The following is a 19381-nucleotide window of genomic DNA, read 5'->3' on the forward strand; positions in this document are numbered from 1 at the left end:
GGATAGGCGTCTTGCTTTTTTGTCATTATTTTTAATGGAATGGAATGCTTTTTGACATAAACTGCTGTTAAAAAAAAGGAAAAGACAATATGCTTAGAAATAGTCAACTAAATATTCAAAACATTTGTCCTAAATGCACACAAAAGCTGACACCGTAACCATGTTTCAATATAAATTTTATTTGCAGGACATACGCAAAAAGCCATACGATATCATCAGCTTTACATTACAATGCAGACTCACATCCAGTGATTAGACTTTAGTATCTCTCTAAATTAAGGTGTCCCCAACAAGACTTTGACAAATATATATATATATATAAAAAAACAAACAAACATAAATTAAGGAATTTAGAATATCCACACATACTGCACTAGATCGCACAAGGACGGGGATATCATTTTGCCACATGAGGCAAAAGATTATTTGCAGTGTAAATGGGATGAGCTCATAGGAACCTGTAATTAAGGTGAAATCAAAATAATTAATTTAGCATGTACCCGCTTGCTACTGAATTTGGGTGAGGACCTTAAGAAAACTCTGGCCTAGTTTGTGGATTGGGAATGAGAACGCATTACATACTTATATGGTAAATCATATCCATATATATATATATTTGAATTTAGGCCTAGAGCACATCAACAAAGCTCATCAAAGGATTCTATGAATTAGTCACTAAAACTTTTCACTTTGGAGAAACGAAGTAGACCTAAATCACTGCTGTTGAGTGAGAAGCTACAAAATGTGACTTTTCATAGAAATTAAAATAAATATCCTTCAGTCCAGATTCATGATTTAATTTGCTTGAAAAGGGGGTCTGGAATATATGATATGAACACTTGTGATGATACTTTGTTTTTGACAGCACCCACTACCACGAGGAAGAGGGTGTCGTTACATTCTCCAAGCCCAGAAAACAGCGTGTACCCAAAACACAAAACTAACTGTGACGTCCTTCAAGTATCAATATCTGCCGATGCAGTCGTGTTTACGTAGACTAAAGGCTGGATTATGCTTCCACGTAGTGATCACGCAACGGCCACGCAGTTGCTTGGAGACCGTGATGGTTCTGCGTTGGGTTTATGTGTCGAAATGCAATTCAATGCCACACCTGTAGAGGGCGCTATGTTTTTTGTAAAGACTGACCGACCGAAACAGACTCTTGACGTATATCGTCGTTAGCCTCGTTATAGCCTATGTGTTTACTTTCCGGCTTTGAACGTCCACTATTTTTCAGAACTTGGTGTTTTATTTCTTTGTGCAAAAGCGAGAAGGTGCAAATAATAAAACGAGGTGAAAACAATAAAAGTAGCCTATTAAAAGTTTAAATGGCGGTGTTTATGAGTGGAAACCGGATAGCGCTCTCCAGCGGATGTAGTTAGCGGACCAATCACAGCCAATGCCGCTGCGTTGGTGTTGCGTTGGTGTTGCGTCGCCTCGACGCGCGTCTAGGATTTTTGGGAGGTACACGTCAGGCCCTTGCGTTGGGCGTAAGGGGGGTCCGCAAGGACGTAAGGGGTCCGCAAGCCCCCTTGCGTTGTGTCGACGCGGAAGCATAACTCAGCCTTAACAGTGGGTTCTTTAGGATTACTCATTTAGCCAGACAACAAAGTGTTAGTCACGTGTTAACAATAAGACATATCATTGGTTGGTGCCGCTATAAGAAATGAGCTCAAGGAATTCTTCCCCGGTGAGGTAAAAGCATTAAAACATCGTTTTTTTTAGTCATCTGGCTAAATGGTTAATCGTACCATCCAGTCGCCTGCTCATTTAAATATAAGATGTACGTCATCATGTGACCCATTAAATATGTAACATAAATAAAAACACCTGCTAAAAACACCTTTTTTTTAAAAACATTTACAGTGAATGGCACAACACATCTCTGAAGATTCAAGTGTCCAACGCTGTGTTGGCTTAAATATAATCTTATTATGCACAATAATGTGGCCTTTTCAGCACGTGTTTCCCCTTTAATTCGTATGAAGATCTGATTTGTGACGGAGACGACCGCCAAATCATCATCACGGTGACTTTAAATCATTCTTCACAGTACTACAAATTTTGACCAATCAGGCGTCGGGCGTCACTTCTGCAATATGAAGCAGGAGGGTGTAGAAACATAAAACATTTTTGATAAATATTCTATTTTGTTAAATTGTGTAAAATGACCAGTTTCTGCTCAATTTTTTGACGCTGAGCAAAAAAACATCTTAGTAACAAATAAAAATATTTATCAAAGTGCTCTAGCGAGTTATTGCTAGTTTAGTCTTCGCTCCCACAACGCTGACATCATTTAAAGCCGACCCATCCGACTACGGGTCGCTCAGTGCCGCCTTGATACAAACACACCATCCGTGCTTCTTTTGAGCGTACTAGTGTTACACAACACGTGTGAAATTAAATTAAAAAAAAAAAAAAAACGTAAAGCGTCTGGAGAGGACAGTTGACTTTGCCTACATTTTTTTGTTGTTTTTTTTGGTAATCGGATCACTCGGAACGCATTCGTCGCTGCCTCAGTGAAATTGCTTTCTTTTCAGTCTCGCGTCATTCTTCTTCTACTCCATTTTGGATCTTTCCATCTTGGTTTTCATGATTTCCTGGAAATAAGAGAACACAAAATACATGCAGAGTGAAGAGACATTACCAGGAGGATTTTTTTTTTAAAGATTAAAATGTGATTGGGAATCATGGGACTAGTGGAGGGGGGGGACAAAAAGCCTCGTTACCTCTTCTTCATCAAGCATTACAGGGAGAGCTCTGTATAAAAAGGGAAGCAAAGAAACAAATGAGGAAGTGAATGCCTTCATACAGATCAGACATGGGTCAACCTTGATTTCAAGATACACTCTATAGCTTGTTTGTGCTTGTTTGAGTATTAATAGTATATCTATTTCCTTGATCAGATACTTTAAGGTGAATCAATACACAATACTGCATGTGTTTAGCCAAATAACGTAACATGGAAATATTTGGGGTATTTTTTAGAGCAGCAATGTAAAAAAAGAAATGTAATTTAATTTGCTTACACGTCGGCAACAGTTGTAGGAATGTTCTCCTCGACCCATTTTAGATCTTCATCCTGAGAGTTTACAAACAGGAAATGATTCAGTTGTGTGGGGGAAAAACAAATACGGGGATAAAAGAAAAGCTGTTGACTGAAGTTGGTGAACTCACCTCTTTACTCAACAGTTTCTGGGAGCCATTCGAGTCGGGCTTTGAGCCTCTCATCTTCATTCCCTCTAAAAGGAAAAGAAAGAAAAAGATCTTCATAGAAGTCCTCAGTCCGATCTACACTACCGAGATGTTCATCAGGAAGCATCCAGTCAGAAAAACTATATTTACAAACTCATATTAGCTCTTCTAATTCTAGCTTTTACTGGATACTTAGCGTTCATATCACATCATTAATCATGTTCTGCATTTCTCAGCCTCTGATTGGTTAATACTCTTTGTCTCCACTGGTGTAAAGAAGCTAAAGTCCTCACAGATAAGCAACTGTTAGATAAGCCGTGGCTGCTCTCACAACGGAAAGCACGAGAATCATGAGTCTTACCAAAAGCTTCATTCAGCATTGGCTCCTTGGCCTCCTCCTCGTCATCATCTTCATCAATCAGAGGAGAATGGGAGAACCTGAGAGAAAAAACATAAAAAATGAAATACAACTGCTGGCTGCTTAAAACTGAAAGAAATGGTTTTGGGCTCCAGGATGTGGATCAGCTCGACTCTGACCTCTGATTGTTAGCAGAGGGCCGCAGCAGCACCATGATCACCAGCAGAATGGTGGAGAACAAGAGACGCCAGAAGGCATCGTCTACCCACAAGTCCCTCCATCCCTGTGACGAAGGATACAAATAGAAGGAAAGAGTGATGATGTCATCAGGTTGGAAGGTGAGTTCACGTTTCATCTCTCTGCGTAAACAAGAAGAAAGGAGAACTGGAACACGACACTTACAATCAATCAATAACTGGAAAACAAACTGACCGTCTGGCAGTCCACCAGCTTGAAGACTCTGGTGGTCCAGATGATGAATATTATGGAAGCTGGGGGCAGAAAAAGTAAACACCGGTCTCTATTTTGATGTCTGTAAACAATATGCAAATGAAGCACATGAAACCTCCCATTTGAAAATAATTAGTAAAAGCTTATCCCAGCTGAAGGGGTCGGCAAATATGCAAATGCATCCACATGCTCCAATACACAAGGAGTGTATAATGAAACAGTAGAGCAGAGATCTTCAACCTGGGGTCCGGGACCCCTAGGGGGTCTGCAGAGGTACTGCAGGGGGTCCCCGAAATTATTTGATCCCCAACTTTCTTTCTACCAAAAATGTAAATATGTCCAAAAATACACCTTAACATGAACTCAACCTATAAAAAGCACATATACATCTCTGTTTGTTTCATATTATGTTGTGAAATTGTGAACAAAATATAATTAAAATCTGTCAAAAATTATTATTTTAATGGCAGTTTTATATGATATGTAATAGGGGGTCCCTCTACCGGGTCTCTATCAGCCTCAGGGTCCTTGGCTGAAGACCTCCGCAGTAGAGTGTTAAAGGAATAGTTCACCACTGTAAAACTGTAAAACCAGGGGACTCCGTTAAACCGATCACGAGAAGCAGACGTTTCTGAGCGAATCCATCTCAGAGCCGTTGCTACTCACCGAGGACGGAGAAGATGAGGGTGTTGGTGAAGTGCTGATACAGAGAGAGTTTCACTATATTCCTGCGGAGCTTCAGGAGACGCGTGGTCTGAGAGAGGCTGATGAAAATGTGGATGCAAATTAAGGAGAACGCACGCTGCACACACACACACGTTCAAGAAAACCACGGCGCTTCTGAAAGAAAAAATGCAAATCCTCGACTCGGCGTGAGGTTTAATAAAAGGATATCCACCACATGACGCAGGAGTCGATGAGGGAGAGGCTGAGGTTAGCCACCAGGGCGACCGTCCCGTAGAAACCCTGGAAAAAGACGACAAGAGTCGGATTTTCAGAAAACGTGACACGACGTGAGCTTAGAGGTCAGTAAGAGTGTGAAGTCACAGTGCTTTTTAAAAAGAGGCGTTGTCTCCCTTGTTTGTTTGTTTCCATTACTGTTCCTGAACTTGCTTGCTGTCTCTCCGGCTGCTTTTTTGAATTTCACCCTCCGTCAAATACGTCATTCCCTATTATCGTCATTTATCTGCCTGCCGGGGATCCGTATCCCGGCGTGAACCTTCTCTCTCGCTACTCACATCGACTTTATTTATACAATAGCGCCTTGAAAGCTGTGCCAGGCAAAAACGTCTTTTTTTTTATGTAAAAATACACCACCGCGATCCGCTTCAATCAGCATGCCTGCATGGCTAATGTCTCATTTACAATAGCTGAAAAAAGCAGTCAGCTCATTATGTTTTCCTGGATAAAGAAATGGTCTCCGAAACAGCAGGGAGAGAGACAGAGAGACAGAGTCAAAGAGAGAGAGATGTTAATTTGTTCCCTCTCTCAACTACTTATAGTTTGAATACAGTAAATCTTCTCCGGCTGACGTAGAAAAGTTGCCTCTCGCTGCCAACCGAAGCTTACAAGTTGCTACCGTGCGGCGGGGCTGCCTTTCAGTTGTAAACATGAAATTAAACCAATTATACCAATTATGAGTAATTATAATCTGTACACATGAGGGGGGTTCACAGGAAATTATGCAACAATTTAATAAAAAATTCAATTTAATCCTGATAATATCAGCCTCATGGTTTACCGTTCCCTCATTAGTTACATTTCCTGCCGCAGCTGCTTCACAATAAAAGCATTCAACCTGGCTTTTATTGTGAAGGAGTGAAACGAAGATGCTAATTATTTGCTGTAGAGGTTAGCGCTGGCAGAACCTGACGAGTGGCGTGACAATCTAGACGCTCCAAGTAGGCTGAAAGGAATATTGAGAATGACTTTATGAGCTGAAGTGTATTAATAGTTCATACTTACACCTGTCACTCGTAGCACACCTTCCACGGAGGAGAAGAGCAGGTAGAGAAGTCCGACAGCTGCCAGCCGGTGCACCGTGGTCCCCAACCTGGGCCTAAACGAGAGAGTTCAATTACACAAAGAAATGATTCAAATGACAATACTGGTAAAGAATTAGAAATAAGAACGTTTCAAATATAAACGTACCTGACTATGCCATAGCCAAGACTGACGATAAGGACCAGGATCCGGGCTAGAGATCGTTTCAGTGCAGAAAGCAGCTCCGCAAAAATCACAGCACCTTGAACTGCGGAGAGAAAATGTCAATTATATCAAAATGAAGAGAAGAGGAGAAAAAAAAATCTATTATTCCACAGACGTATGAAAGCAACTAACTGTAGTCTCCTTTGTAGCGGATGCTCTGGTATTCCGAGTAAAACACGGCTTTTTCCAGCATGCCGAGGATGATGACGGCGCCGATCCAGAACTGGATCCGCAGCAGATCCCTCCAATAGCAGGCGCACCAGAAGAGCCAGAGAGCCCCGAACAGCACGTACACAATGCACATGATCATGAAGAACTGTGATTGGACGGGAGGGAAGGAGAGGTGTTCAGCTTTGTTATAAATCAGTTAAAATCAAGCCAATTTCATTCCCTTTATGTGACTTATTGACACAAGGAGCTTTACACTCTCTGTCCTTTAAGGCGGGTCCACACCGGACCGAAAATCGGCGTCTTTGAGAGAGTCGGCGTCCGTGACATGAGTCTCCTTGGTGTGGTCGCTCGAATCGGCCCACGTCGGCGTTCATTTCAGCCGATTCAAATGTGTAATCCGCCATTCGAGTCGGTCATTCTTTTACCATTCTGATTGGTGGAGGCTAGCAGCTTGACTAGCGAATCAGTGAAGCCCGGAAGTGACGATGGTAAACATACCAGATAACCAGTGGAATCGAAGAAGGTGGTCTAGAGAGGACCGCCTACTTCCGGTTTTCGTGTTTTTTGGCCCACAATACAGATTAGCGCCGCCTGTTGTTTTGGAGACATTACATCTCGCGCAAGCGCGGAACGTATGGCGTCGGCTGTAATTCCGTAGGTGTGAACCGCCCATGTCGTTGTTCGAGTCGGCCATATTAAGTAGCCCGACTTCATTTACCGACGCGAGTCGGGCAGTTCTTCCGGTGTGTACACAGCTTTAGACTTTAACTCTGGATGTGTTGAACTCTTAAAACCTTCCCTTTATGTAACGTATACGACATACCATCATCAGGGGCCAGTCTGCTGGAGACGAGTAGTCGTGTGGGCCCTTCATCTCCACTTTCACTGGGGAAAGAAAAGGAAAAAAAAGGCACTTAAAACTCTCAATTTCTAAAAACAAAATGTTTTAACTTTTACTTTCACTAGTAAATAGGAGATACTTTTGAAGTGAAATGGCGTCTCTCACTTGTGAAAGCGAAGTTGAGCTGCTCCGCTCCGATTTCCTCGTCATCGACTCCGCGGAACAAAGGCTGAACCTTCACGATGAACAGATACGGACTGTCCTCCCACGATTTGGCCACTGCACTGATATCCTGCAAATAAAAACAAAGGCATTCGTGAGCAGAGAATACTTTTATAGCTATGCTTCTTTGCACAGTATTTGCATTAAAAGAGCTCTAGATTATGAAAGAAATCAGTTTCCGGGGTCACAGTTTAGCACGGAAGACCCTGAAAGGTCACTTTTGTGTTACTTTGCGTTAAATCTGGTCGACAGATTGGTTATATCTTTGGATTCTGCTGTTGTAGGAGCCACGGCTTTGGCTTGTGAATGCAGTGAGATGACACTAACAACATGTCTTACCGGCTTGTCGGGCCAGATGAGGCTCTGATTCGAAGGGTCGCTCTGAACAGAACACAGAACAGAGTGAGCGATGCTTCACTTCATTTGGCGGTGAAGAACAAACCTTGAACAGGAAGTGCATATCTGCGTGATGCGTGACTCACCTTTGGGCTCGTGAGGGGCTGATATGGGTTGAAGTCTGAATAATACACCTAAAATACATATATATGTACAATATTAATGTTTATACTGTATCCAGCAACGTAACTGAAATGAATAAAGAAAGAGAGCACAGACCTTGGGTAAGAAGAGGGCGGAGCAGTTGTCGAAGTACATGTAGCCCTGACTGTAGAAGCCGCTCCAGCCGTCCTTCAGCATGTGGTCCATGCCGAACATGTTCATGGCTTTGTTGTCCTGCAGAACAGCGAGGGGAGCATCGGTGACACTGAGCAGTTAGCTCGTTCTCTCTAGAGCTACAGAGATGTTATCACAGTGAACTAATGGGAGGACGGCGTGGACTGAACTACACCGGCAGATTATTCATCCACTAGAGACGGAGCTGAAGTCAACCATAACGGGGAGACGTGTTTATTTAAGGTTACACAAACAAATGGGATACTATGTTTTTCATTGTCAGTTTTTCTTCTGCAGTGCATGTAACTTCTTTTAAATATATATTTAGATATTATTCGTACGTGGCAATTCCAGTTTCGGCAACCGAAGGCTGCTGCCGCATATAAAAGGTTGAGTGTTGACAGAGCAAACAGACTCGGGGCGTGGACGGGCGAGAGTCAACACTCACCGGCGTGTTGAAGACCTCGTTGTAGCAGACAGACGAGCGCAGGTACCAGCTGATGTTGAAGGCCAGGTTTCTGTCACATGACCCGGTGTCACCCTGGACTGCAGAGGGAGACGGGAAAGGATTATAAAACGGTTATAACAAGGCTTTATATTCCACCAGCCACATCGTCCTCCAGGAAGCTGGAACTGCATATCATTTCTCATCCACCGCTTGTACTCATTGCTGTATTGTATTTCCTGACGTGGATTACTTGAATGGGGTTTATTTTAGTAATTTAATTTCAATTAATAACAAATAAATAAATAAATAAGAACTTTGAACATCTTGTTATAGTAAATGTTCTTCCTATCAGACTAACTTTCTTTGTACCTTAATATTTAAATAAAAAATAGTTTGGCTATAGCTATGAATACTAAGGTGGATGTAGATGCAAAAACTATTTTATATTTGTGTGAATAATCATAAAGTATGCAATGCCCCAATTAGTGATGGGACGGTATTTCTTACATATCACAATTATTCTGGACAAAATAATTGCGATTCATGATATTATCGTGATAATCATCAAAATGTGCTTTAAAACGGCACTAAAACATACTGGAATCCATTTTTGTTAAGAAACAAAATTGAATTGCATCACAGATAACTTTTTATTTTTTAGTGAACATCCTTTTTAGTGGAAAAACAATCAAATAATCTTAAATAAGATGATCATGAATTATAATATCTCCCTGCATAAATAAAGGATGAATACATTTTAAAAATGTATTTTTGGACCCTGTAGTTTTTAAATCCGGCTCTGGTTTTCACTTCTCTACCATGACAACAAACTAGACAGCTTTTTCAAGTCACTAGTGACGATATTTATTACGAGTAACCTGATAATGGAAATCCACCATGATGGATTATTGTGAATCGGCCCCTCCTTGGACCCAATCCTGTTAGTAAAAACAACTTACACTTCATGAAGATGGTGGTGTTGGCGTACAGCGTCTTTCGAAACACGACATCCTGCGTCTGGAAACACAACAAAGACAAAATCATCGGATCTTACTCAACAAATCCAGCTCGGTCAGAGGCGTCAACACGCCACGCGACATGTGACCAGACATTATCAGGAAGTGCACAAGATGACACCGAAATACAACAATATTTCTCTTTGTGAGATAAATCATGAAAACTTAACTCAATTGACAGACTAGTGTCAACTACAAACACAAGCTGTGTGCAAACTGGACACGAGAAAATGTACTAATATGTTTGTATTTTTTCATATGAGATGATGCAGGCTGTTTTAACTAACTGTTAATTAACGACTCAGACTCCAATAACAAGGTACTGTCGTTCAGAAACACGTATTTAAATCCTCAAGGGACAACCTACTGGTCTCACACATAAACTAGCGTTCATTTAATACCTGATAGATTTAGAGTGATGTGATAGAATAACATCACATATCGGTTAGTAGCAGAGGTGGAAGAAGCACTTGAGTAAAGCAGCAATTAATAAAAGTAAAAGTCATGCAATTTTCTACTTATTTAAAAGTATAATATTATAGGTATTGGCATCAAACTTAAAGTGCCAAATGTGCAGAATAATGTTTTATTACTGGATTATAATTAGTCGTGCATTACTACGTCATTTTAATGTTGAAGCTGGTAAAAGTTAAAGCACTTTTGTGTTATTAAAATCAGTAATTAGTAACTAAAGTATCTACCAATGAAATGCAGGGGAGTAGACGTGTAAAGCAGCAGGACATTAACACAGTAACTTTTGTTAATTGTACTTGAGTAAATGTACTTGTACCACTGGTTGGTGATAAAAACTTCCCTTTCTGCCCCTCGGTGATGCTCTGAGGCAATAACCGGTTTATCTGCCCTCGTCTTTAACAGGTTTTCTGTTTCCTCACTATCTTTCTAATACACTTGCATGACAGATGTCTAAATTCCACTAGTAGCACGTTAGCTCTGCAGCTAGCACAACGACGTTAGCTGACAGGCTACAGCTAACAACGAGACACGTATCTCATCAAACGAGCAGAAACCAGAGCTGTCAAAGAAGCACATGTATCATGTGTCTAGAATAAACAATTAAAGTGGAATACACAGCGGAATGGATGCTAAGAAGCTAGCTAGCTAGCTGGCTAGCTGGTGGATTTAGCACGATTAGCGGTGCAAATAACCGTTAAAATGCGGACGTTGACGGCGTAAACACTGACCGAGTTGATCTCCACGTTCCACACGGAGACTTCCGCCGCTGTCCCGAGGCGGAAAACTAACGCGAAAAGCAGCAAACACCACCGTTGCGACCGTACATCTGGCATCTTCGCCCGTGCATCCACTACTGCTGGTGGGAGGTGGGTACGGGTCAGGCTCGTGTCCGCCTCCAGTTCCGCGGTGCGTCCGGCTGCAGTTCCGCGGCGTCGCCGCGAGATGGCGGCAGAACGCTCGAAACCAAACTAACACTTTTTTTTATTTATTTTTTTTGCCACAATATTTTAAGTGGTATTTTTACATTATGAAATATATTGACACCCATATGATATAAGGCATAGTATAAAGTTGCTGTATTAAACTAGACACATAAAAGACAGATTAACAAACTAAGCTCATCTCTTTTTTAACGGTATTTCGAAACAAATTTACATTATTATACACAGACTACATCATATAAATCTTTTTTTTTAGCACACCATTTTTAATTGGTATTTTTAAATTGTGAAATACAGTAATTGACATCCATATAATATAGTATTATATATTATAGTATTAAACTAGAGATTTTCTAAGTAAAAAGGTTTAATCATTCACCTGATCTTTTAGATATTAGCAATTAACATTTTTGCTCATGGGTAATGTCTTAAATGACGTCCTAACTTTTTTTGTTTTGCTTTGTTTGCACATTTTCCACACGAGCTGCCAGAGGCACTACGGTGGGAGGTTTAGTTTGAAAAGTCACACCGGAAGTGGTGGCGTGTATTCCGTGTGGTCGCTGCTGCAGCTGTCATGTCTCTCGCTCCGTCAGCGTGTCGAGGAGAGTTTCCACAGAAACAATGATGTAGTTAACGATCCTTACAGACGACGACAACCGACCGTCTGTCAGCTCGGAATGGCGGAAGTGAACCAGCCCACTGTTGTTAGGTATATAAACAGCTGTTTTCAAGTTTCATTATTGACCTCTGACCTTTTCTTCCCTTTTTAACGCCATTTAAACACTCCATGCCATGCAACATGATAATTATCTAATGGATAGTAGTCTTTGAAGTGTTTGCATTACTGCATGATTACTACTCGGACTGTGTTTTTGTATGAGAGGTGTGTACGCAGCCTGGTGTGTGACGTGTTTCCTGTCTCTCAGTGTCTCTGGTGAGGAAGAGAAAGAAAAGTTCAAGAGGAGTGAAGATGTTGCTTTTTACAGGTATGCTGGAGCGTTTCACATCGAGTTCATAAAGCACAATTTATATTCATAAAAGTACGACATAACATCTCCTCTCGTGTACTGCATTGTAATGTTGATGCTCGTCGTCTAGGCGACAGATCCAGGGGCCAAGGCTGCAGCACAGAGCCCTCCTGGACTCCATGGTGCTCACGGAGAAGGGGGCCCGCTTTGAACTGTGGGAGCCCGACACCCAGGTCCGAACCCTGCAGTCAACATCATGACATCACTGTCAATAACTGTAACATTTGTGTAATATAGGAGCTTGGAAATAAAAACAAATGCGCGAAAAAAAACTCCTGATTTTATGAAAAATCACATTTGCTTTTTTTTTAATAATATCTGAACTACCGGTACTTTTTTTAAAATTCTGCATTAAAGCAGCTTTCCTTTGCTCTTTCCTCAGACCGCCCTGCTGCTCTCCGTGTCGCCTTGCAGGAACGACACCGTGAGGATTTTAATAGATGAGCTGCGGCCCATCAAAGCACGCTACCGAGTTCCAGACGTGGTCACCGGGGAGCTGCAGCACCAACAGTGAGCGTTACAGCGGCATCATGATGCCTGCTTACACTTAAAGTGTGTGTGTGTGTGTGTGTGTGTGTGTGTGTGTGTGTGTGTGTGTGTGTGTGTGTGTGTGTGTGTGTGTGTGTGTGTTGCACATCTGGGATGCTCATGTTGTTGACCAGAAGGAGAGAGATATTATGTTTGGTTGAAATCAATCCAGTAAGCAGCCTCTATGGGAGTTTTTGTTTATAGGTCAAAAGGTCAGCATCTAAAAATCCTGAACTGGTTTGACCTTTTCCCCTCGTCCTCCGTCAGGTTGAGAGTGGAGAACCGGTCTGAGGACTCGGTGACCCTGTCGTGGCCTCCGGGACGCCACCAGGTCCGAGTGTGGCGTTTCCCTTTCCGGCTGGAGATCCTGTGTGACGACGAAGCGACGGTCACGTTCAACGCCGAAGGCAGACTTTGGTTCGAGACGCCACCGGATCGACCCGGGTGAGGATCTCGGGGTCGGGTCGTGTACCAACATATGGAAAAAGTGATTTAAGTAGATCCTCTGTTTCCTCCGCAGGGCTGCGTCTCATGGCAGCGAGGTAAGCGGCGATGCCACACGACTCCAGCTTGCAGCCTGATCCGGTGTTTGAATGCGTTTGTTCTTTTTTGTTCTTTTGTGTCTCTCTTTGTTCCTCCTCCAGCTTCAAGAGGACCACACAAGTTTATTATGGAGAGAGACTTTCGGGAAGTTTGTGGATATCAAAGCTAACGGTTGGTTTCTGCTATTTCCCCATTTTAAAGTAGTCACTCCTCTAATAGGATGAACCGGAGAGGAATCATGTTTGTGTTTCGTTCAGCAAAACCAGAATCATTCTCAGTAAAATGCTCTTTTTTATTTAGCTTTACATAAAACAGATTATATTATATTAAACTTTATTGCAACATAAAATTCCAATGCTGTGGCAATTAAATACTTATTATAAGTTTATAATAATAGCATTTTTCTTTATAGAGAGAAATAAAAGTCCTGTAATGGGGGGGAAACGACATGCTGAAACCATGAATAAAAACTAGAATCCTGTGTGCTGGTCTGCAGGTCCGAGCAGCATCGGGTCTGACCTCCGCCTCCACGGCTTCAGTCACGTCTACGGCCTACCGGAGCACGCCGACGGCCTCCAGCTCAGAGACACCAGGTACACGCCCTCAAGCTCGTAGCAGAAAGAGAAAACACATTTATTTATATATTTATATATCTATTTCATGTTGCAGAGACTGCGATCCTTACCGGCTGTATAACCTGGACGTGTTCGCCTACGACCTCTACAGCCACCTCGGCCTCTACGGCTCCGTGCCGCTGCTGGTGGCCCACCGGCCGGACCGGACCCTGGGCGTGTTCTGGCTGAACGCGTCCGAAACGTTTGTGAACGTTCACTACAGTCCGTCTGACCATCAGGTAGCTCTGTCTGCACCTACAGGGTCGCCCATGAAGTTGGAATCATTCAGCATCTTTTTTTATGGCGCCAAACAAATTATGCATGAATTCATTTCACAAGACACATAATGTAATCAATGCACCGCGTCAAAGGTGATTACTGATGCATTTAAATAGGAATTGTGCCTGAAAACATAATATTCCAACTTTATTTATCTGCCAAATTCCAATTCTGCAGACTTTTGGTCATCAAGAAACTTTAATCAAACCAGGATGGTTCTAAAATACCATTTCCAAGGTGGAGCATTTTTAGAAAACATGCAGAAGTGCACATTAATAACCACATAATAACCCCCCCAGGACGACCAGAACCCTCCAGAGAAGCGGCGCCGCACAGAGCCTCTGACCGACGTCCACTGGCTGTCGGAGAGCGGCGTGATCGACTGTGTGGTTCTGCTGGGGCCGAGTCCACAGCAGCTGTTCTCCCAGTACGCTCGGCTCACTGGTGCGTGGATGCAGTATGAAAAAAAAAAGATCTTAAAATAGGATTATTAGGAGGATTGTCACCCGGCTCCATGTAAACAGTCTAGTTTCCACTTTTAATGTCACCCTCCAGATGTTCATACTGACTGTACGTCATCCCCCCCCCTCAGGGTATCAAGCCCTGCCCCCGCTGTTCGCCCTCGGCTACCACCAGTCCCGCTGGAACTACGACAGCGAGGCCGACGTGAAGGCCGTGGACGCCGGATTCGATCGCCACGACATCCCGTACGACGTCATCTGGCTGGACATCGAGCACACGGAAGGGAAGCGCTATTTCACCTGGGACGCCGTTCATTTCCCCGAGCCGGCCGGCCTGCAGCGCCACCTAGAGATGAAGAAGCGGAAGGCGAGATTATTTATACGGGGTCGCCCAGAAAGTCTTTTACAGCACCAAACAAATGTTATGAATGAATACATTTCACCTGGGTAATTGGGACACATCATGTAATCATTGCACCGGGTCAAAGGTCATGACTGATGTGCATGTAAATAGGAATAAACAGAGGATTGTGTCTGAAAACAAAATATTCCAACTTTATGGGCAACAGTGCCCATTCGGGGTATTTTACTGAGCATTTTTGTCCTCATCCTTCAGTTGGTGGTGATAAACGACCCCCACATCAAGGTCGACCCTGATTGGTCGATTTACCGCGAGGCCAGAGACAGAGGGCACTTTGTCAAGAACAGAGAGGGGCAGATCTATCAGGGCTCCTGCTGGCCTGGTGATGTATTTCTTACTATGAATAGACTTTAAATCAACTTGTCACCTGACTTTGAACCATTTTTGGAGCTCAAAGTACAAGTTAATGAAAATGTGTGATGCTTCTCTCACAGGTGAGTCCTCTTACCTGGACTTCAGCAGTCCAGACACCCGGGCGTGGTACTCCAGATGTTTTGGCCTGGATAAGTACAAGGTAAGTCTAAAAGAAATACACAAAGTCAAACCTTCGGTGTCCATACAGCCTAGTCCATCCAAAGGAATTGTTTAATCATAAGCGTGCCGACACAGGGGTCGACGCCGTCCTTACATGTGTGGAATGACATGAACGAACCGTCTGTGTTCGGCGGGCCGGAGCAGACGATGCCGAAGGATGCAGTGCATTATGGGGGCTGGGAACACCGGGAATTACACAACCTGTACGGCTTCTACCAGGTGAGCAAACTTTCTTTTGATCCAGATGTAAAAAATATTCATTGTCTTTGCAGAAGTTGCTCCAAAACTTAGATGCACAACGGGGGAGTTTCAGTGCTAAATAAGTTCTTATTCTTTTCTCGCAGCACATGGCCACGGCCGAGGGTCTGATAACTCGCTCCGGGGGTTTGGAGAGACCGTTCGTCCTTTCACGCTCTTTCTTCGCCGGGTCGCAGAGACTCGGTACGTTTTTTTTTGTTTTTATGTCTGTGATATCTGCCTGGTTGTATCATAACTGTTGGGTTCGTTTCAGGAGCCGTATGGACGGGGGACAACGCCGCCACTTGGGAGTATCTGAAGATCTCCATCCCCATGCTTTTGTCTCTAAGCGTGGCAGGCGTGGCGTTCTGCGGCGCTGACGTCGGCGGGTTCGTCCAGGACCCGGAGCCGGAGCTGCTGGTCCGCTGGTACCAGGCGGCCGCCCTGCAGCCGTTCTTCAGAGGTCACTCTGCCAAGTGGACCAAGCGCCGGGAGCCCTGGCTGTTTGGAGAGGAGGTCACCGCCGCCATCCGCACCGCCATCCAACAGAGGTGCTCCAAGGTTTCTTGGTTTTCAGGCACATTTAGCTTTGAAAAGAAACATGAAGTTAATTTTAGGCATCCTGATTGACCAGAGAAGACAGCTGATAGTGTTTAATATCATTAAAGGACAAGAGGAGATCGTCAGTGAGGCCAGACAGACTGTTTCATCTCATAACCACGTTAAATATGAGGGCTGTCCTCCTGAGATGTTTTAATGATCTCCGTCTTTGTTTCTTCAGGTACCGTCTGCTGCCGTACTGGTACACTCTGTTCCACCAGTCTCACACCACTGGTCTGCCTCCACTCAGGTAAGTGCTGCCGCCATCTGCTGCTCTGTGGAGGTACTGCAGGACAGGTTTTTTAACACAAATATTCCTTGACAACACCACAACTTATATGACAGTGCTAAGGACAAGAAAAAAGAAAGGGGGGGAAAAACCCATTGGGGCCCAGAAAGCTGAATAATACTAATACTACAGTTAAGACATTCCAGCATACTGTGGTGTTCCTCTCAGTTAGGGAGGTATCTTGCTATAGGTAGCCACCTTTTGAGCTTTTTTGAGTATGAATTTAACTCTAAATTCCTGATTAAAAGATGAATATTAAATAAAAAAGCTGTATTTTTATTCCCACCTGTGCAGACCTCTGTGGGTGGAGTTCCCGAGAGAATACAGCACCTTCACCGTGGACAACCAGTACATGATTGGTGATGAAGATCTTTTTATTTTTGCACTTTTACTCTTATGTTATCTTAGTTTAACCGTCGTTGGTTTCCTGCAGGAGGAGCCCTGCTGGTCCATCCCGTAACCGAACCGCATGTTCAAGAGGTCAAAGTCTTCCTTCCCGGATCTGGCGAGGTAAATCCACCAGCAGGTAACATGTTTGCATCTTGCAGCGTATTCGTGATGGACCTCGGTGTGGGTGTGGTCTTAAGGCTTGTTTCTTTTTTAGGTCTGGTATGACGTCCGCTCAAAGGCTCACGAAGGCTGCAGGACTCTGAGTCTCCCGGTCTCCCTGGACACAGTTAGTGCTTCACACAGCAGCAGGGGGAACTTTCTAAATAGAGACTCAGATGTTATATTATAAAGGAAACTTTCTGTTGGTCTGTGCAGGTTCCCGTGTTCCAGCGTGGCGGCTCTGTGCTCTGCAGATCGGTAGGAAGTTTCTCCTGTACAGCGGAGCTCCAGCAGCTCCCACTCTCCATCACCGTGGCCCTCAACTCTCAGGTGAGCATTTAAAGGCTTGTGGGAGCATCTGTCGGTGCAGCGCCTTCGATAGTACAACGTGGTGCTCTCTGAGATGGTGCCACGTTGTCGCCGTCCATTAAAGGACCAGTATGTAGGATTCCAGGGGTTATTAGTCTGTTAGGAATGGAATGTAATAATCATTATTGTGTTTTTATTAATGCGAAATCACCTGAAACTCTGAGACTTTTTGTTAGATTCATGTGAGCCAGTCGCATTTTTAACGTGACCTGAAGGCCACCGTAACACTTCAAAACGGAGGGCTGATTCTGTTGTTCGCAATCCCACCACTAGATGTCACTAAATCCCAACCACTGCCCCATTAAACATTATTGCACTTAAGTTATCGTATCCAATGTAACAGCAGACTTGGCTCATGCTGAGGCGGTGTTACGTTTGATGCCGTATTTAATACAATATGGTGCCTTCAGGATCACATGGCGATATTAATTTATATTTATAGTTATTAAGCTTGTTTCTGTGCATGCTGAAGGGTTATAATTATCATTAAGATAGAGGTGTAGCTGCTAAAATGGTTCAAAATATTCATTTAATACTTCTAAAAAATACAAAATGATAACACTGAGGGAAAGTTCACACCCTTGTGATTAAACTGTATCTTAGTGTCGTATGTGATATTTGCATGGTTGGAACAGTGAGATCCCGACCCCTCTTCCCCCTGCAGGGAGCTGCTGGTGGTGAGTTGTACCTGGACGACGGCCACTCCTTCAGCTACCGAGACAGAGAAGCCTTCTGCCTGCGCAGGTTCAACATGCTGGCAGGCCGTCTGCTCTGCCGGTGAGTCACAGCTCACACCTCCTAAACGGAGCCACGGCGATGTCGTGAGAGGAGCTTAAAATACCGTCTTGGTTGTCCAAGCCCAGGCCTGGATGTTTGAAGTTAAAAATGATTTAAAACGGTTTGATATCTGTTGTTCCCGTCTTGGCAGTCCTGCCGGTGACGGAGGAGCGTTTGACAGCGATACGGTGGTCCAGTCTGTCACCGTCCTCGGGCTGAAGAGCAAGCCGTCCACGGTGGTCGTGCACGTGCCGGGTGAGGAGCTCTGCTTTTATACGTACTCACAGTCGGACAGGAAGGAAGTATACGTGCTGTATAACAGAGAATTCAAATGTGGTTTAACATTCTTTATTAGGAAGTAACCCCTTTAGATGTGCCATCTCGTTTTCATTAATACAATGAAAACACAATTTAGACAGAAACAGCAACAAAAAAATCAATAAAAATGGGAACAGATGATCTACATTCAAAGGTTATATATATATATATAACAGTAACAAAATAGATGATTAATGATTGAGAACACATTATTGTGTTAAGGACATGAAAAAGTAATCCTATAATGAGAACAAACACAATATCTCGAATCAAAAAGGAAAAACATCTCTTTGATTGAAATAATCCGTGGATTTTTCTCAGTGAGAACATTTGAAGAGAAGGTTTTCTGTCCATCACAGGAGCTGAAGACGCCCCGGCTGCGTTTCAGTTCACGGAGACCTGCAGCAGGCTGACCGTGGACAACCTGAGGCTCAGGGTGGCGACGGACTGGGAGATCCGCATCGGTGCGCTCTGTTAGCCCGGTTTGAAACGTTTCATGCTTTTTATGACGTATACGTCTTACTTTTTTTTCTCTTTAATGATCAACAATCAAGATGGATCTGTAATCATAATGAATGACTAATGACATGATGCACTGATTAAAGGACGCACTGACGCTTTAAAGCACATTCTTTTTTCCCACTTTTGACACATTAAACATAAACACTGACCAATAAACAATGAATAAATCAATTTAAACACAAATTGTCACCCGGAAAGTTTCAAATAATTCACAACAACGAGAAACGGAACAAATTGAAATGACACATATTTCATTATTTCGCGGAAAGTTTGTAATTTTCAGATACTCTGATTTATGTAAAAATAACAAGAATCT

The 19381-nt window shown here is 43.3% G+C and overlaps 2 protein-coding genes across 3 annotated transcripts; one reads left to right on the top strand and one right to left on the bottom strand.

The window, feature by feature from the left end:
- Positions 1–159: 159 nt before the first annotated feature.
- On the bottom strand, positions 160–10944 carry LOC311016041 (transmembrane protein 87A-like). Its single transcript, XM_084013523.1, has 20 exons — positions 10784–10944; positions 9525–9582; positions 8566–8663; positions 8061–8177; positions 7928–7975; positions 7785–7826; positions 7389–7515; positions 7206–7267; positions 6344–6527; positions 6155–6254; positions 5969–6062; positions 4896–4969; positions 4670–4776; positions 3986–4044; positions 3733–3836; positions 3557–3633; positions 3178–3242; positions 3030–3082; positions 2730–2760; positions 160–2600 (listed from the first exon to the last, which is right to left on the bottom strand). Exons 1-20 carry the CDS (start codon positions 10886–10888, stop codon positions 2559–2561), a joined length of 1647 nt encoding a protein of 548 aa, XP_083869649.1. The 5' UTR covers positions 10889–10944; the 3' UTR covers positions 160–2558.
- A 611-nt stretch (positions 10945–11555) lies between these two features.
- ganc (glucosidase, alpha; neutral C) lies at positions 11556–19256 on the top strand. Of its 2 annotated transcripts, XM_084012899.1 has the most exons (24): positions 11556–11705; positions 11923–11982; positions 12095–12197; positions 12407–12534; positions 12820–12996; positions 13073–13094; positions 13197–13266; positions 13592–13688; positions 13765–13948; positions 14288–14432; positions 14581–14816; positions 15066–15192; positions 15305–15384; positions 15480–15623; positions 15749–15845; positions 15916–16192; positions 16423–16491; positions 16825–16889; positions 16964–17040; positions 17135–17206; positions 17296–17409; positions 18113–18225; positions 18377–18480; positions 18903–19256. In XM_084012899.1, exons 1-24 carry the CDS (start codon positions 11674–11676, stop codon positions 19019–19021), a joined length of 2712 nt encoding a protein of 903 aa, XP_083869025.1. In that variant the 5' UTR covers positions 11556–11673; the 3' UTR covers positions 19022–19256. The 2 variants fall into 2 exon arrangements, 1 of the variants encoding a protein (XP_083869025.1); XR_014597365.1 differs by lacking the exons at positions 18113–18225; positions 18377–18480; positions 18903–19256 and having other exon boundaries at positions 16964–17056; positions 17296–17372.
- Positions 19257–19381: the final 125 nt, after the last annotated feature.

This window comes from Eutrigla gurnardus, assembly GCF_963514095.1.
Source record: "Eutrigla gurnardus genome assembly, chromosome: 7".
In the NCBI taxonomy this organism is placed as follows: Eukaryota; Metazoa; Chordata; class Actinopteri; order Perciformes; family Triglidae; genus Eutrigla; species Eutrigla gurnardus.